The following is a 21,934-nucleotide window of genomic DNA, read 5'->3' on the forward strand; positions in this document are numbered from 1 at the left end:
TATTTGACCTTGAACTTGACCTTATTATGGCCAAATCATACATCTATGGATAGGGAAAATGCTCCTCTTTCCAATGGCAGGGTTGAATCTGGATTTAGTAATTTCCTTGCGGTTTTACGATGAGATATAATTAGCATTTTTCCGATAAATCGTATAAAACATCGGTAAAAATGAAAATATACACTTTGACTGCTGTTTTGATAGGGTTATGGTCTTTACTCTTACTCTTTTTAAACATTAACCTCCTAACATCCAAGGGCCCACATGTGGGCCCTCATGAGGACGATTCGCGACGCGCCACTTTGCCGACCTCTAGCGGCTCGGGTGTGCATTTCTTTTAATACAATATATAGATAGAATTAAAGTCCTATTTGTTGCCTGTCAATTGCCCTTTCAGGTGACAATCCGTTCAGCGGTTCTCGAGTTACATGCCGGTATGTGAGGCGTGCGCCAAAGTACACATTACCACCCCGACCTCCGGGGGCTCTAGCTCCGTCAATCATTTGGCGATCTCTAAAATTTTGGACAGGGTTGTAGCCAATGAGTGTGGCTTTCCAATGATACCCCATGATATGATAATTGGGGATCTAATACGGTCTCTATTGATCGATTTATGATAAAGAAAAGCAAACAGGTTAAATTCAGTTCTGTATCACACTAGCTCCCGCTCAGCGTCTCATTGCATATATCTCGCTTCAGCATATATACACTGAATACATTTCAAAATGTAACTTTAAATGCCAGCATTCATCTGGCCACACCCCCATCCGCTTACCTATATAAGCAGGGGTGGTGCCACACACTCATCTCCTTCTCAAATTTCATCACAAGCAACGTGTTGCTCATATGCCCACTTGACGTGGAGAAAAATATTGGCTGGAAGAGCAATGTTTACGAGGAAAGGAAGAACAAGGAGATACGTTGACATCATATCTTTATTTTCTCTCACTATTTGAGAAAATACGGCGATATTGTCTTAGTCACTGGAGTGTTTGGAAGATGGTGATCATTCTAAAATCCTCCACCGGTTTTCGTATTGGGAGCACGCCGCTGCATGCCTCTCAACTGCAGTTCCTTGCTGTGTTGGTTGGGGTGAAACCTTTCAGGACACAGCTGAACTGTAGGACGCGCCGCTGTTGTGAGAAGCGGTGGGTTTCAGGTTGGGTGAGTACTGTTTGCTTGCGGCTCCACTTGTCTGTTAGTGCTATGGGGGCTAACTGACAATGTTTACGAACACCGGCCCCAGATTAAGGTCTTTTGTTCAGCCTCTTAGGCAGCAGCGGAAGACCTTGATCTGAAGCCCATTATAGTTTAACTAGTGGGCCACGACCATTAACACTGGTGATCCCTGTGTTTTCTGGACGAGTGGATGTCTCTCTGTCACCGTGTTAGGCCCCATCTTTCATATCCAAATGAGAGTATTCCCTCACGAGGAGATATGGGCATAGATGTTCATTAGCGGAAGATCTGTGTTCAAAGTCAGCTACACAGGCCAGTTGGGTATTGTGCTGGCTCTGTCGGGTGTTGGTAAAATCACCGTTGTAAAACTGTGTTAACATCTTGTTTCTCTTTTCTCTTAAAAAGTGAGGAGGGTTTCAGAACGGCGGCCTGTCTGGGTGAGTGTTATATCATTGTGTACAAATTCAGGTGATGGCTGCTTAGCTTACGTGCTAGTGGTGGCCTACTGTTAGCCAGTCAGCTGTTAGCTGCGGCGCTAGCCTGCTGTGATCACTAGGTGGCCTATCTAGGTTAGGCTAGGAAACGTTAGCTTGCTGCTATCGCTGCTTAGCTTACGTGCTAGTGGTGGCCTACTGTTAGCCAGTCAGCTGTTAGCTGCGGCGCTAGCCTACTGTGATCACTAGGTGAGTAGGTGGCCTACCTGGCTAGGCTAGGAAACGTTAGCTTGCTGCTATCGGCCGAGGCCCAGCGCGGGGTGGCTCCGGCCCCTCGCGCGCCGCCGCGGTTCCCAACTCCCCTCTCCCTCACAGGGAGAGGCGGGGGGCATTTGAAGCTCCCCTCTGGTCGCGTGCGCCGTAGCGTAGCGACCGACGGTTGGAGCGGCCGTTAGCTTAATGCTACTCTGTTGAACGTGCTTTGATTATAACATGTTTTAACACTCTTGACTACGACGTCATCTTTGACAGAGGATGTTCGTCGACCCTGCCCTGAGCCAGGACGGCAAGGATTGCGTCAACAAAGGGGACCGTAGCGACGGGTTGGAGCGGCGACGCTGGCCGGGTCGGCAACACAGAATGGCTGTGTTTACTACGGTGCCTTGAGACTGCACTTCGTTGATCTACGCTCCGGGTAGGCAAGGTTTGGCCAGACCTTATACACTTCTTCTGGCTTTCCCTTCTAAATGTTTTGTAAATAACGATGTTTTCCAAAACGAGTGTTGCTGCACTACATTGTCTTGTCACTGGTATTTAGCTTCTCCATGCAAATCGGGTTGTTGTTACAGATGTGAAAATGATCTGGTTTGTTGTGTTGAGAAACATCATGTGTGTTTATATGTACCGTGTACTCACAACTAAGGGGGTTAACTAACCTATAAAGCTATGCTTAGTGACAAATGAGTAAAGAATGATTCTTTTCTCAGCCTGTAATGACAATGAACAGTGTGTTCACATATTAACAGGTTTTCCTGTTTTAACTGGCCGTATTAAGGGTAAAGTAGGAGGATTGCGTTTTCCCCCCGGTTCCCTGGGGACTTCTTCATCCTCCTATCAGACATGTTGTTGCACTACATTGTGTCACTGTGTGGTAGGGATGCGATGTAACCCTTAGCTTGATTGCTGAGGTTGTGCTACAACTGCTGGAGAAACTTTATTTTCCTAAAAGAAAAGATTGTTTGGTCGCTTTCGTGTGTGCTTAGCAAGGCCTGTGGCCGATACTAATCGAGAATTATGTATTCTCTCATTATGAAAAACGGCGTTCCTCTGTAGAGTGTTTTTGCCATTTTTTGTAGGTGATGATGGGTTGTGTGTGTCATGTGACCTACAACTGGGTTGGACTGGCCACAGAAGCACATGTGTAAGTTTGATACCGGGGCTCTTGGAGAGCCCTCTCTATTCTGTGTTTTTTCCTTAGTAAAAATCAGATAGCAGGTTAGCTCATGCGCTGTGTGAAGCTGTCAGACGCTTCATGGAGCTGACTATGACTGTGTCATACTCTCTTTTTGTCATTACATCGTATCATGGGTGTGGGGTCGTAAAGGGGTGAACTGGTAACCTTTCCTCCCCCCTTTTTTCTGTTGGTCAGGGGTAAACCCCCTGTCCTTCAAGGTTCCTGTCACGTTGCGGTTCGGCACGTTACAGGGTGAGGGGGGGGGGGGGGGGGGGGAGAGGGAGTTTCCTGGTCCCACGGCCTGGAATATTGGGCGTGTGCACCGCAGAAATCCCCCCGCCATAGAGTACGTCACCGTGCGTGTCTCTGTTGGTAGGACTTCCGTGTGCTGTTCAGGTCCATGTGATGGATCCGTTTTGGGGGGGGTGGTCAGGGCTCCTCCTCACCCTTCTGTGAGTTGGGACTCCTCCTTCCATGTGAGGGAGCCTCCTTCAGAGTACAGAGCCTCCTCCTCAGATTGTCAAGGTGAGTGGACCCTCAAGAAGGAGTCCTACTCTATTGTGTATGTATTCGATTCAATTCGATTATCGAGTGTGTATGGGTTCAGTGCCTCCTCCCCGGAGAGCCCTAAAACCAATTTTTTACATGGCTCAAGGTGCAATATATTCTTTTCAATCTGTACAGCTCGCGTGGGAAGTCTCTCTGGGGATCCCCGTCTCCTTCCTATGGGAGGGTGGTGGGATGTAAAAATGTGAACAATTTTTACCCCCGGCTGTGTAGACTGGGATACATACTGTTGGTGCTTCCTGCTTTTCTATTAAAAAGAGTTGGAGTTAGGAAGTGTCACACCCCTCTTGTCGTTCCCCTGGGCGCCTTGGGGATTCAATGACAGGTCTAAATAGCCTGTTCATTGATGTGGGTGTGTCCCGACGCACGTATAGTGCTAGCTCGGGGTGTTCTGTAAACAGGCGACTGACTGGCACGCCTTGGTTGCTTGAGGTTAAAACGGCGTTTTTATAAAGCAACTGGGATGGAGGTTTTTTCCTCTTCCGACGACCAAATCCGAGACCTGGTTTGGTTATCGACGGATTCTCGTCCATATCTGGGGGATGATGACGGAATGGATCTGAACATATGTAGAGGGGTCTCACGCCCTGGGGGTGGGCCACCGGGCGCGGTTCGCCCGAACGTCTGGGTGGCGCCTTCTTTTCATGTTTAAGATCAACACGCATATCTGCCCCTTCTCCTGGAGTAGGCATGTCGGCGTGGTTAGGGCACAGGACTGGTTCTGGTCACGCTGGTCCGGATCAGTTGAACCCGTTGTCCGCCGGGGATGCAGATCTGCTGTTCTGGTACCCTGAGGGACTTGGGCTCTTTTCAGGGGGAAAATGCCAGGTCGGTCCGGGTGTCACAGGGTTAAGTGCTATGGAGACCCTGGTTGGGTAAATTTTTTACTCAGCACTGTCGTAATGGCTTACGGCCATGCCAACCTGTACACGCTCGATCTCGTCGGATCTCGGCCGCTACACAGGTTGGTCCTGGTTAGTACTTTGTTGGGAGACCGCCTGGGAATACCAAGTACGGTGTGCTTGGGGCTGGTTCTCCATTCTTTTTCGCTCCTCTCACGCATGGCGAAGAGGGGCCTGTTGGGGTGGTCTTTGACCTCCTCTGGTGACCCTGTGCTTCCCGTATCGCCGGGCCCGGTCCGAAGTCATGTTTCGTCGACCCGTAGGCCTGGGTTAACCCTTTTTTGAAAACTGAAACACTTGTACTGCGGTATAGCCGGTGTATACCCGCAGGGGTGTTTTGTAGTTTTTTCTTGAGGGGTTATAGGAACAACCACCGCATTGAGTAACACCAAGGTGGTCGATTCCCTGGTGTGTTGGAGCAGTGTCAACTCCCGGGTTCACCGGTTGAGGGTGCCCCTGCACGTTCATGACGTCTGCCAATCGTGTCAGCCTTCTCTGCCTCAACCCCTCTGGGTGGTTTTTTTTTTTTTAAATGGAGGCTTGGTCATGCAACAACGCCAGCTTACGCCCCTTCCGCCGGGGCGGCTGTGTTCAGCTGTCCCCTCTGGCGCCTGTCTCGTCCGCAGTCTCCAGGCTAGGGTTAACAGCCTGTTGCCTGGTTTTTCCCCGGTGCGCTGCCTGCTTCCGTTGGTTAACCTTTTTTGTGTGCTTACGGCCATGCTGACTGCCTGTTCTGCAGGGTCAGTGTGCCAGGCGGTGTACTATTGGGGGGACAGGGCCCGCTCGGCTGAGGGGCCTTTGTCCGAATACGCTGGCGATGTGGGGGGGCGGGGTCACCAAGTGCCCACCTGGTGGGGTCTTGATGCTGGCATCATGGACTTCTCCGGGCCCCCGTTCCAGGGGGTCCAGTCCCTTTGGTGGGTCTGGGTCTTCCTTCGCGCTCCGCTGCTACGGCCTTGCCACGGGGTTGGGTTTACCCTTGACCCCGTGATTCTAGGGGGCAGTAACGAGGTTGTTCCCTCCGTTCGTTCCCGGGTGGCATGCGGGTTGTGCGTGTGTGTAGTCGTGGGGTCAGGCCATGGTCTGCTCACCCTGTGCGTTGAGTTGCTTGAGTGCCTCTTCGCACGGTCGGGTCCGTCGCCCTCCCGGGAAACCTCTAATAGGGGGGGTGCCCTCCATTAGGGGGGGTCGGGGGGGCTCGGCCCTCCCTGTTCTGCTGGTTGTGGGGGGCCTTCAGCGGGGTGTATTTGTCGAGCTTCTAGCTCCCGCTCAGCTCCTATTATGCAATGAGACGCTGAGCGGGAGCTAGTGTGATACAGAACGTTAGGTTATGACTATAACCAAGTTCTGTTAACACTAGTGGACGCTCAGCGTCTAGACGCCGCTGCGGCCCTTGATTTTTCATTGTGGTGAAATTTGTTGGGAAGGAGATGAGTGTGTGGCACCACCCCTGCTTATATAGGTAAGCGGATGGGGGTGTGGCCAGATGAATGCTGGCATTTAAAGGTACATTTTGAAATTTATTCAGTATATATGCTGAAGCGAGATATATGCAATGAGACGCCGAGCGTCCACTAGTGTTAACAGAACTTGGTTATAGTCATAACCTAACGTTTATTGTCATTATACACAGCAGAGCAACGTACAACACAATTTGTATTGTCCTCAAGGGCAGCACAATAGTGCAAAATAAAAACCACAGGATCAAGACATTTAATAGGCGCCGAGACATTATAAAGGATTTGTGCAACCCCTAAGGTTTAGTACAGTTCATGTCGCAGCAGTTTTAAGAAAGTTCCATTCATTCATGATTATACCAGTCCATATTTTATATTATCATTAATAAAGTGACAGTTCAAATCATTATCATTATTAAAATCCAGTCCGCTCGCTTTGTCCATTACAGTGCATTAGGTAAGTGCATTCAAATACAATTAGAAAGTGCTACTGAATGAGTGTGTTTATCATTGTAACAGACGAGTGAAAAAAAGCGATGTACCATGTGTAAAAAGTAACATGTGTTACTGTACCAAAGACTGGTTGGCATTACTCACCCGCGCCCAGGAATAGTCCATTGGCACAGTGGGAGGCGGCACCTCGTTTGCTGGCTCGATGACTCCCTTGGCAACAAGGTCGTCGTACTTCAATCTGCAGAGGAGGATAGGGAACTTCAGAATGCACCTTCAAGATCCATTCACATTACAAAACATATTTACCAGACATGTGTAACCTAATGAAAGAAACATGAATGATCGTCTGACTCTTCACACTGTGAACAGTGTGAAAGACAGGTCTGTGTGCACTGACTTGATGAGCTCTCCCAGCTCATCGAAGCTCTTGGGGACTAGGGCTCCAGCTTCTTGCAGAGCCTCATTCTTAGCCACCGCTGTCTCAGAGGCCTGGTTGGCGCAGGCCCCGGCGTGGCCAAACTGGACCTAGCGGCAGGGAACAAAGCACAACGTGGCTCAAAAAATGGAGCACTCTCATGATGGAAAAATGGAAGGACACTTCCGACACGCTGCCGGGAGGAGCCGGAATCTAACTGGGAATCTTCAGATTACCAAGACCCAATGGGCCGCATCTCAAACCTTCTCTTGCTCTTTTTCTTGATCCTCAAGATCGGAGGATGAAGAAAAGAGGACGGAGTTTGTACAGATGTAAATGAGGACACTGAATATGAACCCGTATCAAGCACTTGCATTATGCACCTGCCTAGAGGTCTTTAATATGAAACTAACTTCGCTGCCAGCCCCTTCACAGCTGCACCACTCACCTCAGAGGAGAACATGGTGGCACAGGTGCCAATACACCAACAAATCACTGGCTTGGTGATCCTGCCCTGCTTGATGGCCTGGCAGATCGTATACTCTTCTGTGCCTCCAATCTATATGGAGAAGACAAGACAAGGCAGGTAGCAGAACAAACATGAGTAGTTGTTGGGAATAGTATAATATTTATTAAGAATAGTATTATGGAACAGTGTTACGCGTCGTGTCTGTGGACTTCATCCTCACCTCCCCCAGCACAACGATCATCTTTACTCCAGGAGTGTCCTCGTAGCGCAGCACATGGTCGGTGAACACAGAACCTGGGTATCTGCGATAGAGACCGGAACTCATCACAAATCCATACCCACACAACCACAAGCCATTCACCCTCCCATTTATCGTATATTTTTATTACCCGCTTCTAAACATGTATATGTAAAAATTGTATGCATGAACCCTGATCGTCACTTCTTTTTAAAACACCTTCGTCTGAAGTAAAGCACATTGCAACTCTATATGAAATGCGTTATACAAATAAAGCTCGACTGATCGACACACACACCTGTCCCCACCGATAGCCACTCCCTCGAACACCCCATCCGTGGTTCGGGAGATGATGTTGTTGAGTTCGTTGGACATGCCTCCAGAGCGGGACACGTAGGCCACGCTGCCTGGGCGGTAGAGCTTAGAGGCCAGGATGTTATCCAACATGCCTCCCGTGTTCCCGATCTTAAAACAGCCCGGCTTAATCCCTCCGACCTGGACAACAAACCAAAATGCAATGGAAATGTTTGGTCTCGTATAAACATCCTGTTGAAAATTGTGAGATGCGTGTGAGGTGGGATGGACTGACCGTCGCTGGTCCGATGATGGTGATGCCCTTCTCGTCAGCCTTCTTGATAATCTTCCTGGTGTGGGCTTCAGGGATGCCTTCTGCGATGATGGCAATAGTGTGAATCTGAAAGCAGTTGGGTTAGGAAGGTGCTTTAGAGTTTAGTGTAGGAAATATAAAAGAATAAACACTTTATATACATACACACACATATATAAATAAGAATACACATTTTGGTAACACATGTCCGTGTTCTAAACAAAAGACTTTCAGTTAAGTAAATCAATGCAACAGATTACTAAAATTACAGCAAGTGAAGGGAAGGTTTTATGAGCTTACAGAGTGAATCAAACAATCTAATATTTAAGGGGATGCAGTTTCAGAGTCTAGGGGCGTAGCGACTGCAAAGAAACACCGTCCCCTCTCGATTCTGAGGAGTCTTTTTACCTGTGGGTACTCCATGGTCTCCATGGTACTGTCGTAGGCGGACCTCAGGGAGGCGAAGTTGATAAGCACATCCACCCCGGGGTGTTTCTTCATGGCGTCGTCCATGCTCTTATACACAGGAACCAGGATCTCTTTGTGGCCCCAGTAGAACTTCTGCTTGTGGTCTCCACTGGAAACAGACGAGACGCGACTGTCAAACTTACGACACAAGTTAAAAAGGAACACGCCAACATTTTGGGTATGCACTGTAATTAATGCTTGTATATCTTATCGTGTGTTGTCATGTTTGTTTATATGTTTGTTTAAAAAATAACAATAAAAAAAAAAAAAAAAATATATATTAGATACCAGTTTCCTCTGTGCGTTCAGTAGAAAGCATGTTAGCCTAGCTTAGCAGAATGAATGGAAGCGGACATTGATGGGTAGCCTTCAGGAGAGGTGTTAGTTGGACAATGCCTAGGCTACCCGTCACTGTCTGCTTGCATTAATTGTGCTAAGCTAGGCTAACATTCAGGTCCATAAATATTTAGACATTGACACAATTTTCACATGTTTGGCTCTATACACCACCACCACCACAATAGACTTGAAATGAAACGATCAAGATGTACTTTAAGTGCATTCAGACTTTCAGCTTTCAATTTGTATTTCCATCCAAATCAGGTGAACATTGTAGGAATTACAACAGTTTATACATGTGCACCTCCCTTTAAAAAAAAGGGGACCAAAATTAATTGGACAAACTAACAACTAAATCAAATTGTCACTTTTAATACTTGGTTGCAAATCCTTTGCAGTCAATGACAGCCTGAAGTTTGGAACCCACAGACATCACCAGACGCTGGGTTTCGTCCCTAGTGATGCTCTGCCAGGCCTCTACTGCAACGGTTTTCAGTTCCTGCTTGTTCTTGGGGCATTTCCCCTTCAGCCTTGTCTTCAACAAGTGAAATGCCTGCTCGGTTGGATTCAGGTCAGCTGATTGACTTGGCCATTGCATAGCATTCTACTTCTTTGCCTCTTTGGTTGCTTTCGCAGTATGCTTCGGGTCATTGTCCCATCTGCACTGTGAAGCGCCGTCCAATGAGTGACTGAATATGAGCAGATAATAATTATTGCTCGAAACACTTCTGAATTCATCCTGCTGCTTTTGTGGTGTGCAGAGGCAAAATTGTGTCAATGTCCAAATATGTATGGACCTGACTGTATATAGATGGATACTGTATAGGGGTGGGGATCGATACAGCGATGTATCGCAATATTTTTAGTGCTGATATTATATCGATACACTGATTCAAAGTAGTATAAATGATTAATATAAAGTATCAATATTTTTTATAATAAAAAAACAGATGTTGACAAAGTTTTCTGTTGGGGACATCGTTTGCGGTTGATAAAGGTAATACATCGCAATATAACAATACCATGACTAGTATTGTGATAATATGGTATCGTGGAGCCTCTGGTGATTCCCACCCCTAATCCTGTATACATGCCAGGGTTGGGATCGATTTACTCTGAAGTCAATAAATGACAAAATTCTAACTGCAGATGATGATAAGAGTCTCCATTCTCAGGGTTTCTTTGTAGATTGAATATGGAAGGTTTTGTGGCAGTTTTTCTACACTTGACGGAAATCTAGAGCTGGTTGAGTTGGCAGTGGGTTGACGATGACCATTCTGGCACTATTTCATGTTACATAAACATGCATACTTCTATCCAAAAAGTGCTAAAGAGAAGTGTATTTATTTTTTATGTCCGCGTGCAAATATTTTTGATCGTATTAATTTAATATGTATGAGGACATATTAAAATTTTGAAGTTAATTTTGTGAAACGCCATACATGGATACTACCTTATGGTGAACAGACAATGCAAATATTGAGAAAGTCTTATCTAAAGAGACAAAATCACACACATTAAGACCCATTTAGAGACTAGTAAAAAAATAAAAAGGAAATGGAAACAGTTTACTTAAAAACAGATCCTGAGTCACTTTCAAATGCCCATCCACGAGTCATTACACTAAAAGGGAGCATGCAAGGGGAAACGTACGTGAACGGGTAGACCATGGCTGCAACAGACGGCTCGTCTCTGGAGCAGACGTAATCAAAGTCCATCATGCCCTGCACGGCCCGCGTCTGCATGCCCCACACGATGGACTTGGTGTGCTTGCTGAAGAGGGTGGTTGCCTTGGCTACGGGGAGAGGAATGTGGAGATACAGGTGGTGAATGAGAGAGGTAGCTAAAAACAGGTCAGTGAAATGGATGTACTGTAGAAAAACATCTAAAATAAATACGGCTTTAGATCCCAGAATAACAAAAGGGACATTTTATAGCGACTTGAGTCCAAATTCCATTCTGCTAAAACATATTCATTTTTTTAAAGGACGAGGGCACACAACATCAACATGGGGTTATTCCATGAAGCAGGATTATACTAGTTAGCCATAATGTTTTCCCAAAATATAGAATAATAATTATTTTGTATTCAGTATGACTGAATCTCATTCCTAAAACTAATATTAAAGTTAAAATTTTACAGATTCCAAATTAACATTCCAATTAAACATCAAAGATATAGTTTAATATTGACTCTGGCTAACTCACTGACCAGGCCCACTTCTTGGAATTACTTCCCAGGAAAGACAATAGGCGTGTTCGAGATTGGCGAGGCGGACGCAGATCTGTGCAGTTTTTACTACGGCCTTGCCAAGCGCGTTGCATGACTGTTAGAATGTTGTCCGACTTGCTCTGGAAATCTGACTAGGCGAGCCGCGGAAATCTCACAGGAGCGAGCCACGCACAGCCTTCAGAGCGAGGCTCCACAGTACCTCTCACCCGACTGCTTGACGCAAAACGACTTGCTATCGTTGCGCAAAGCGACCATTGGCTCAGAAAAGTTGTCACCGCCCACAAGAGGAAGTTATGAGAGGTTTGATTGATTGAAAACTTTATTAACAGATTGCAGAATGGGTACAATACATGAATACAGTAGTACAACTCAATACACACAATTGTTAAGGGGATGCAGACCAGAGAAAGACTTTCATCTTGTTTACATCAGGGTCCCCCATTTTCAATTCATCATAACATATATGACATACATGACATACCAGATCTACAAATATACAGTACTGTTTATGAGTACAAAAATAGTCTAAAAAGAGAGTATATACATTTGAGGGGGAAGAAACTGTACATTGGAGGAGGTTGGGTAAGTGGGGGGGGGGGGGAACTGTACATTGGATTATTGACGAAACCTTACTTGGTCCCAAGAAGAGGGTCTCGTGTATTATTGGGTTAGGACATTTACTGTACATTGGAGGGGGTTGGGTTAGGACATTTACAGTTTCTGGACTGTTTCTATCATCGGAATTAAATAATTATAATGATAAAAAATACGACAATTAAGTTTTGCATTTATAGTCATGACTCAATGAGCAATCTGAGCATTACCGCTCTATGTACAGTACTTCTCTAAGTATACTGTATATATAATTCTGTTTTGCCTCAATATACAGTATATCGCTGCTGGCGGGACAAAACCTCCTAACTCCATATTATTATATATATTTTTTTTTATCAACTCAGTAGATCATCCTCCATGTGTGTGTGGTTTTACAAAGTCTACACAATGGGAAAGCATTAAACCAATCATCTGTCTAAACCTCGTAACTCTATTCGCCCTCAAATCTGTGTTCGTTTTTTTCATCTGCTGAAAAGTTGGGTTTTTGGAGTTATGAGGTTTTGTCCCGCCAGCAGCGATATATATATATTGATGCAAAACAGAATTATTCAGCAGTGTGTGTGTGTTGTGTGTGCGTGCACGCTGCGGTGGGCAGGAGCGTGCAACAAGATGGTATAATATATGGTATATGAATACAGTCTATTCCACTATAGCAGGTATATAGTGTGCTGTGTGATGACCATACATTTGAATCTAATCTAATTTTGCACATGGCCCTCGCATTATAATGAGCTGGACAGGTGTGTATGTCTGTGTGGTAACGTGAACGCGATATCTGCCATGCGAGACTAGGCGAGAGGCTGTAGTCAAATCTGAAGTGTCCGACGTTCTGACTCCTCCCCCGGCTGCACTCGTCTACTTTCGAGGCGAGCTGAAATCAATCTCGAACACACCTAATGTAAAGCAGTTGGAATGCGTCAAGAGGGAAACACTGAATAACAGATAAACCACGTTCTGGGAAGCATTTTGTGAAAACATCAACACCATTGATAAAGACAGGGGCGTCCAGCAGACACGTGGGACAGACACAGGAAGCCATTGGAATGAGGAGGAGAAAAATGGTGACCATAAAAGAGGATAGTTCCTGTGTTTTTTTTGTTTGTTTTTTGTACATCAGAAACATCATTGAGGGCTACAGTGAGGGTTGTAAGGGAGCATCTACGTCTAGCAGACACAAGAAAGGGCAGGGGACGAACAGAAAGCCCAGGGGGGGCTGGGAGGGGAAATCTGGTGAGCGTCCTCCTACCTCCAGACCTGGCAGATGATGCCTGCCGCTCTGACGCACCGTCACGACAAAAGTACAAAAGGAAATATCAATTCACCATATAACTATGCATATACATTTTTTGGTGATACATTTTGATTTCACAAGATCACAAAAATACTCACTTTTAAGAAGAGAAAAAGGAAAAATAAATAATAATCAAAATTATATGATAAAGTATAAATGTAAAAACTACCACCAGACTATTCCACATTGTAATGGTTGCCTCCTTTACTCCATACACATGAGGTGTGGAACACTCTAATACACAATGACTATGCATATAAGTGTATCAAATCATATATTCAGTATACTTATATTGTATAGGCTAGGTAAACAGCTCTAAGCCTTTGAAGGTCTCTGGCTCAAAACAAGCTATTGTGGTATCATCATAGTTAAGACATAGATTGAAAAGTATGAGTACAAGTGATTGCTTATTTTGAAGGTATGAACCTGTACTTTCATATCGTAAAGAAAAAAAAATTGATGATGGCTCAACAAGACCCTAAACTCTGCGCCTGGACACATCACCAACGACTATCACCAACATCTAAGAAGGGAGATCCCCCCTTGAATGGCCCTTCTAAGGTTTCTCTCCTCCACACTGCCTGTGGAGCTTTTTTCCCTATTGTTAGGTTTTAGTGAGTTTTTCCTTACCTTCGCGTGGGGTATGTCTGGGAGTGCTTGCATTCTTTCATTTATTTGCATTCATCTAAAAAATGTTTGGACCTTATGGTGTTCTTGTTCTGTTCTTGACTTATTGTTATGTTGTCTTCTTGACTTGTTTAAAGAAGACCTGTACGGCCCATGGGGACATTAACGTGTGTTGTCGGGCCCTATAAATAAATTTGATTTGATTTGATTTGATCAATACTGTTCACTTCCAGTCCAGTACAAAGTCCTGGTGTGTGCAGGACTCTTAGTTCCCCAAAGGGGGCGATGTGAGACCAAAGTCTTTATCGGTGCATAATCACAAGACACCTTGCTAAAATGTACCCCTTGTAGGACCTGTGATATCTCTGAAATGAATGCACTATGAAAGCAGATACTCAGAGTCCCAGGTGGTGTGTGTGTATTAAGAGAGCCGTCTCATCCATAGCATTAGAAGCAGTTATTGTATTATTCTAGGGGCTCACCGAGAGGGGCTCCTGGCGTGGCCTTCTTTGTCTGCGTGGCCCCGGGCCCCGCCTTGTTGTCGGAGAAGGAGGCCGTCCTGCTGGATGCTGGAGTCTGGAGAGAGGAGGGTGAACGAGTCGTCAGGGCAGAGGTTCCCAAACATTCCCATTGTCAAGGACCTCTAAACAGATGATGCATTAGGCCACAGACCCCCCAGTGGAGAAGATCTTTCCTTGATGGATATGTTCTAGTATATAAATCACACCCAACTATAGACGGTTTCACTGGAATTCCGTTGCTAGGGGAACAGTTTGGACTCAAGCAGCACTCGGGTCATAATTCTTAAGCTATACAACTTAATGACAATCACCTACACAGAAGGTTATACAATAAGACCTGGCCCTCATTTATCAACAATGCTTAGAAAGTGTTCTATTTTCGTTCTTAAGCACAGAATTTAGAATGTGTGTACGTACAGAAAAAAAATCGGGATTTATCACACGTGCGTACACAGGTTCTACGCACACTCAGTGTTGATAAATACCATTTGTTCTACGCTCCGCGCTCGTGCACGATTTTAAGTATTTGCATATAGAACCGCCCGTAATTAACCATATACGGTAATGAAACACCCCCATGAAATGTGGAAAAGTGGACTAAGCCGAGCGAAGCGTGTTATGGGAGAAATACGCGACAGGCTGACAGACATGTACACGTACGGTGATGTCGGATATGATATCTATTAACTTCCTAAAGACCATTGCTGCCTGGGCAGCGCAAACACTAATAAAGACCGTTAACCACTGTTTGCCATTGGTGTCATTAATAACCATGCTGGAATATGCCTTTTCTTCGTTTCATTCGATTAATACCCAGGGATTAAAGTTCTCAATTTTCTACCTGCATATGATTTGTAGAGGCATACAATGTATTTTGATGTCGGTATTAGGTAGCCTATATAAACAATAATACGAGAGCATATACAAGAACAATGAATCTAACTGCCATGTAGCCTACGCCATGTGTAGCCTGCCTATATGTGATCAATACAAACTTGAACTTGAATTCCATCATGTCTGTGTGCGGGAGCTCACAAGGCTGTTGTCGCAATGTAAATAAAAACGTGCACTGAAAGGTTACAGTATGTAGTTGGTTGATTATTTGTATGACAGTCAGTAAACCATTGCAAAAAGTATCCGTTTTATTTAATTAATTGAAAACATGCAGCATTGCCTTCCTCCCGGCATGCAGCAACGACATGCATCAGGCAAATGCGCATCACTGAGTGGAATCCCTTTCTATTCACATAACTGCATTTGTGATGGAGCTTTGACAGCTACATGGGTGGTACAGTAACAGTCTATTGCTCGATCCATCTCCAATATCACGATGGACCGTGCCGGTGGCCAAAGACCCGAGGGTGAAGAGGACTTGAATGTGTGCACGGGGATGGCATTTGTGCGTTTTGTTCCACACTCTAATTTCGGTCTCAAATTGCGGTACAAATGAAGGAGGTGTCTCGGGTATAGCGGACTCTAGTTAATATTATGTTCTCTCGGCAATTAGACTGCCCCTCATTCATTCATTCTCATTCCTATCTGCAATCTCTGAAAACAGTTCCCTGCGAGCGCAGTCAGTGCACCCCATAGTATTCCGATAACCCTATATATAAACCATGCTGCATTCATTCGGAAAGAAAGACCTATTCCAAATGCTATATTTATAGGGTTTGACAATAATTACACTACTGTCGCTATTTTACAATGAACTATAATGAATTACGGGTCATACAGAACACGGCAGTGTTGAAACTAATGCACGGAAGCTTATTTCCACGTTGCAATATTCATATTCTACCACCGGGCGCCAGGTACGCACGGTCGGAGCTGTGTGTAAATATACACACAAAGTCAAGCACACGTTCAAATTGATAAGTCCCACACTTTGCTTAGAAACGATCGTATGCACGGGTTACGCACATATCTGTGCGTACGCACATATCTGTGCGTACGCACCATTGATAAATGAGGGCCCTGGTGTTTTTAGCTCATCATACCATCAGCCACAATTTTAGCTGCATGGTTCCTTCCCTTACATGCATGGCTCCCTTACATTCACTCACAAACAAGAGGTGAGAAGCAGCGCACAACTGATGGAATACACTTTAACTAGGGACATTGACCATCTTTACGACTGCAATGCAAAGTGTACAATTGCAATGGGCAGCATTTCACAGAGAACGGGTAAAATATCAAAAGGATATGGCAAATACACTCACTCACGCGCACATTTCTGAAAGCCCACGCACAGCACATTCTTAATGGATGCCTCCAGGCAGAAGCAGAGGCCTATTGTGTTTCTTCTGACTGCTATTTAAACCAGAGCAGTGCACAAAGCCCTGCAATGCTCTACAAACAAAGACCCAACGGGGCTCAGATAACTTCACTGCATGGCCTAGTTCACAACCAAGACGAGGAAATTCTTGAATGAAACGCAGGTTTACGGGCACCTTCCAGCTACACACTACCAGCGGACTTCTACACGACCGCGGTCGCTCGCTCCTTTATCTTCAGAGGGAACCGCTGCGCCTCGTACCAATTGCCCGCCGCTGGAGTTGAGCAGGAAGTTGGCGGTGTGGACGGCAGCGGGAGGCTGGTTGGGGATCGGTCGGTGGCCCAGCGCCATGCCGACGATGGCGGTCATGTGGGTCTCCGTGCCAAAGACGTGAATGGGGATGCCGGTGGTCTTCCCTGAGGAGAAGACCCAGACACTTAAGTGTTGCAGTGTGGATATGTACGAGACAAAAGCTACACAGAAGGGTACGACATTAATATGAACAAACACCTACGCGTAGAGAATAAGAGATGTAACGGAACGTAAACCAATCCCGGTCACCCTCTTTATCTGGGAACGCCCAAACCCAACTTCGGTCACGCCCCATCTTGCGCGGCATTCTGGATCTTTCCTCACAGCCCCACCAGATTTTCACGTCGAAAGGTAGGTGATATGAAATCATACTTATTTTAGAGTATATATATCAAATTTCATGAGTATTCATCTATATTTAGTCATCTAAAGACTACTAGATGTGAACGTTTGTACCACTGCAACGTTATAATTGTTCGAATGTGTTCGGGGCGACGCTGATTTCCAAGTAAAAGTAGCTTCCTGTTGCTTAAACACGAACTCCCACTCGCCCCAAGATGAAGTCAGATTGTTTGGTTATGTTGCTAGCATATATAGCCAGTGTTTTGTCCGACGAAATGTGTTGTACATTTGTAATCTTAATAAGAGAGCTAAGTTTGTCTGAACGAGTGATTAACTGAGGTTGCGCGAAAATAATCGAAGGGAGAACAATAATTTTCGCGGGGAAAATAATGAACTGGTTTTCTCTCTCTCTCTCTCTCTCTCTCAATCTCTGTATAAAAAAACATCTGAAGCAGTGACAAAGTCAGACAGCAGACACGGTAGGTTTGTGTGTGCTTGTTTGTTTCTCTACAGGTGAATGGAGGTGTGTGTGTGTGTGTGTGAGGCTGCCATGCTGAACTGGGTGAAGGTAAGGTTGTGTGTGTGTTTGCATGTCTGGTAATATTTCAGCATAATCATTTTGGTTTCATGCTCATTCATATTCAAGTTCATTAACAAAAGGCAAGATGTTCTTGATACCTTCCATTGTTCTGCATCTTTTCATCAGAATTTCACTCATATCCAACAAACCATAGCAATAAACTAAATTCATCATTGAGGTCAACAACCTCCTTATCCATATTCAAAAAAACAATTCAAATCTAATTTAATTTCATCATAAATCACTCACATAAGTTCCCTCCTAGCACTGTTTTTTTTAAATAATGTGCTAAATAAATCAAATAAAATAAACTCGTCAGTCGTACAATAATAATAAAGTTCATATTATTTTACTTTCTTGTTTAAAATATTTTTGTGTGTTTGCAGAGCATGCCTAATATCCGGCAAATGCGGAAGAGGGAGAGGAAGGTGCGTCTGTGGACCCAGGAGGCCATGGATCAGGCCATTGCAGAGGTCAGAGCAGGCAGGTGGAGTGCGAGGCGGGCAGCCACGTTGTTCGAGGTCCCTAAGTCCAGCCTGATCGACCGACTCAGCGGAAAGGTGTCTCTGGCCTGCAACATCGGCCGGGGCACCTATCTGACCCCTGAAGATGAGAGTTCCCTGGTGGAGTACTGCTTGTACTCTGCCAGTTATGGGTTTCCGCTGACGAGGTCGCAGGTCCTGGCCCACGCCCTGGCCATCTATAACCTCCGTCACCCAGGGAACCTAAAAACATCCCTTGGCCAGGGGTGGTGGATCAATTTTAGGGAGAGGCAACACCATCGCCTCACGATCCGGATCCCGGACACCATTGACCGTGGGAGGGCAGCCTGCGCTAAGAGGGGGGCCATAGAAGACTACTTCAAGCTCCTCACCAGCACCATGGAGGAGCACGGGCTGAGGGAGAAACCCCGTCATATTTACAACTGTGACGAGACGGGGTTTCAGATGGACTCCAACCGGAGGAAGGTCGTTGTGCCCCGTGGGACGAAGCACGCCTACAGGCAGGCCCAGGGAACCAGGGAACACATCACGGTCCTGGCCTGCCTCAACGCGGCTGGGGAGGACGTCCCCCCTTTTATTATTTATAAGGGGGGCTACCCAGGAGGGCCCTACAATAGGGAGGGAGTCCCCAATGCCCTCTACGGGAAGTCGCCAGCGGGGTACATTGACTCAGAGCTTTTTAGGAAGTGGTTCACCGACCACTTCCTGAAGTATGCCACGGAGGAGCGCCCGCTGCTGCTTGTGATGGACGGTCACCAGTCCCACCTGGATCCAGAGCTGGTCCGGACGGCACAGAGGGAGAGGGTCATTCTCCTGTGCCTACCGCCACACACCTCTCACATCCTTCAGCCTCTGGATGTGAGTTTCTTTGCACCCTTGAAGGCAGATTTCTCCGGGCTTGTGGGAGATCTGTCGGCAGTTAGCCACTCCTTCATGATTTCTAAAAAGGAGTTTTCAAGGGTGTTCAGAGACACCTACCAGAGGCAGAAAGATCGGAGGGTGGTGGTGGCTGGCTTCAGGAGGTGTGGCCTCTACCCTCTGGACCCTGCGGCTATTGATTGGTCGAGGGTCATGCCGTCTGCCCCTCCCCCTGCATCTCCTGGTGCCAACCCTGCTGTTACCCCCCAGCCCAGCCCCCCACCCAGCCCCCGTGCTCCTAGCCCCCCACCCAGCCCCCGTGCTCCTAGCCCCCCTCCCAGCCCCCCACCCAGCCCCCGTGCTCTAGTCCAGGACTCACCCCCCAACCCCTACCTCAACCACCCCCTTGTAACAGCAGGGAGGATCACAGCTGACCTGGGACAACTCCTGGCCCAGATAGAGTTCACAAGAAGATCTGGAAAGGTCAGGAGGAACACCACCAAGGCCCGCCTGCTCACCGCCCAGGAGATGACGGATGCCATCGATGAGACAGAGGACCGCGCCGCCCGCGCCGAGGCAGGAGCTCTGGCCAGGGCAGACCGACAGCGGCAGCGGGCTGAAACTTTAAGGACTCCCACAACCTCCTCCCGTACCCCGCGTGGTGGCTCTCTCCCCAGCCGCAGAAGAGGAGTGTCCCCCGGGGCCGCTCCCACCACCAGCTCCGGTCTTTCCATCGCCGGTCCCTCAGCCTCAGCCTCCATGCCCCCCTCTTCTGCCTCCCACAGTCTGCTGCCCGCCTCTAGCCTCCACACCAGCACTCGCCTGCCTGCTTTGAGAGGGGAAGATCACCACCCCTCCACCTCTTCCTCCCCAACAGCCATAATGGATGGTATTTATTTATTTGTTTTCTTTTAACAGTTATTTGGGAGACAACATTCTCAGTTAGCAAAAAAGTATAAATTTTTTTATGAATAAATAATCATGTTTTATTGTTTCTTAACCATTTTCTCAGAGCCGGCAGTCCCACCGCAGTCCCACCGGGTGTCCCAGCCAACTTCCTCTCCCTCCCACCGTAAGCTTTTTCAAACAACTGTGAAAAAAACACGATCTACAAATGTCCATGGCCAAAAGGAACAGGAAGAAAAACTCTTATTGTACCTGCCCCTACGGCCTACACACACACACAGTACACTGATAGACTGTTCATAGCGCAATATTTACCAAACCAAACAAAATAATTTTTTTGAGTGGTGCTCCCTTTTTGTGTCTGCAGCCTCCTGTATTCCTGGACCAACAGGAGCATCGACATCCTCCTCCTCCTCCCACGCCAGACCCACGACACCCATCGGCATGTTACTTATGTTTTTTGAGTTTGTCAGGGCAAACTTATGAATTGTTATTTATTTTGTAAAAAATTTGCTGATTTTATACAAATTGCTGTGGGGCACTTTGAACTGTGGTCCATGTGTGAAAAGTACTATATAGATAGTTATTCATATTTATTACATGGCGTTTTCACATTCGCCGAAATGCTTGCTTGTGATTGGTCAATAGCCCGTGTCAGAGGTCCGTTATCACACAATAATGACCGCTGTGGGACAATAATGACCGCTGTGCGCAGCTGTTCGCAATCAAGCCCACTACAACACTGTATCAGTGCTGCTCAGCATATGCACAGCTGCACTCAGTCATGCAATCAGACCAGAGACCTGCCGGCTGCCGATAATAATAATCACTTTATTTGGGCTGACAGAGCCACAGAACAACTGCGTCTTCATTTGATCTAGTCTTGTCGATGAATTAGGTATATTGTTAGTAAGTTAGCCATGTAATAAGCGGGATAATGTATAGCTTTACTCGATCATTGTCGCAAAATAATTGACCTTCACTGACGTTTAAAACACCTCAGCGCTGCGCCTCGGTATTTTAAACTCCGTGTCGGTCAGTTATTTTGCGACAATGACCTCGTAGCTATACATTATCCCTTACTTATTATTGGACCTTGGTATATTGTAATCAAGCAGCGTCATAATAATAAATTTCTTTTTAACTGCAGGTCACACCACCAAGAGGCAGAAGCTGGGGATCTGGCGGTGTGGCCGGTGTAAAAAGGCGAACCCCCCTGTGGACTCTGAGGGTTTGGTGTCGTGGGTCCAGTGTGACAACTGTCACAAATGGTTCCACACCATGTGTGTCCAGTGGGAGGAGGAGGAGGACGAAGATGCTAGTTTCTGGTGTTACTGGTGTTTGGATGAATGAGTGTATGAATGAGTGAGCGAATGAAAAAATTTATAAATATGTATGGTGTGCTGTAAATAGTTATTGTTCTAAGTTATGTTTATTGTATTTTTTATATAATGTTTATAAAATTTTATGAAGTGCTGGCTGTTGTGTTAAATTTGTCATATTTTTGTTGAAAACACATGTACTCACAAATGTTAATGTGACAAGTGATTGTGATTAATATTTTGTTTGTTAGACAAATAAAATGGGGATGTTGTTTGCTCCTGAGATGAGATGGTAGACAAACGACACTACCTTCCAGCTGACAGTAGATGGCAGCATTGATTTTAAAGGATGAAAACAGGTTCAAACAAAAGAACTCCATTTTCCAAGACCTTTTTTCACAGTTCACAGGTCAGCAGGTCGGTAAAAGTTGATGAAAAATGCGATCTGAACACAGGAGCGTTAACTATGAATGCGCCCTCACGTCACCTCAGTACAGTGACCGTGAATGGCCACCTAATTATCATAATTAAAGTGCATCATTAGCATTATGTTTGTTGTCTAAAGGGA

The 21,934-nt window shown here is 46.1% G+C and overlaps 2 protein-coding genes across 4 annotated transcripts in view; one reads left to right on the top strand and one right to left on the bottom strand.

Moving 5' to 3' along the window:
- The window catches only part of LOC311240366 (ATP-citrate synthase), a 63,129-nt gene that overhangs the window by 10,744 nt on the left and 30,451 nt on the right, over nucleotides 1-21,934 (bottom strand). Inside the window, exons 12-22 of one of the 2 annotated variants that reach the window (XM_084328950.1) lie at nucleotides 16,805-16,959; nucleotides 14,230-14,323; nucleotides 13,076-13,105; nucleotides 10,635-10,776; nucleotides 8,583-8,751; nucleotides 8,157-8,261; nucleotides 7,866-8,062; nucleotides 7,550-7,631; nucleotides 7,309-7,419; nucleotides 6,843-6,970; nucleotides 6,590-6,683 (exon numbers count right to left, since the gene is read on the bottom strand). In XM_084328950.1, the coding sequence (XP_084185076.1) occupies nucleotides 6,590-6,683; nucleotides 6,843-6,970; nucleotides 7,309-7,419; nucleotides 7,550-7,631; nucleotides 7,866-8,062; nucleotides 8,157-8,261; nucleotides 8,583-8,751; nucleotides 10,635-10,776; nucleotides 13,076-13,105; nucleotides 14,230-14,323; nucleotides 16,805-16,959 (1,307 nt within the window). The remainder of the gene's footprint in view (nucleotides 1-6,589; nucleotides 6,684-6,842; nucleotides 6,971-7,308; nucleotides 7,420-7,549; nucleotides 7,632-7,865; nucleotides 8,063-8,156; nucleotides 8,262-8,582; nucleotides 8,752-10,634; nucleotides 10,777-13,075; nucleotides 13,106-14,229; nucleotides 14,324-16,804; nucleotides 16,960-21,934) is intronic. The other variant, XM_084328951.1, reaches the window with a different exon arrangement.
- Nucleotides 17,020-21,519, top strand: LOC311239796 (uncharacterized protein). 2 transcript variants are annotated; one of them, XM_084328241.1, is made up of 6 exons: nucleotides 17,020-17,206; nucleotides 17,653-17,676; nucleotides 18,164-20,027; nucleotides 20,151-20,210; nucleotides 20,412-20,486; nucleotides 21,195-21,519. In XM_084328241.1, the coding sequence occupies exons 3-6, from the start codon at nucleotides 18,167-18,169 to the stop codon at nucleotides 21,395-21,397; spliced, it is 2,199 nt and encodes a 732-aa protein (XP_084184367.1). In that variant the 5' UTR covers nucleotides 17,020-17,206; nucleotides 17,653-17,676; nucleotides 18,164-18,166; the 3' UTR covers nucleotides 21,398-21,519. The 2 variants fall into 2 exon arrangements, with proteins under 2 accessions (XP_084184367.1, XP_084184366.1); XM_084328240.1 differs by having other exon boundaries at nucleotides 17,021-17,206; nucleotides 17,650-17,676.

Source organism: Notolepis coatsorum, assembly GCF_963971535.1.
Source record: "Notolepis coatsorum genome assembly, chromosome: 14".
In the NCBI taxonomy this organism is placed as follows: domain Eukaryota; kingdom Metazoa; phylum Chordata; class Actinopteri; order Aulopiformes; family Paralepididae; genus Notolepis; species Notolepis coatsorum.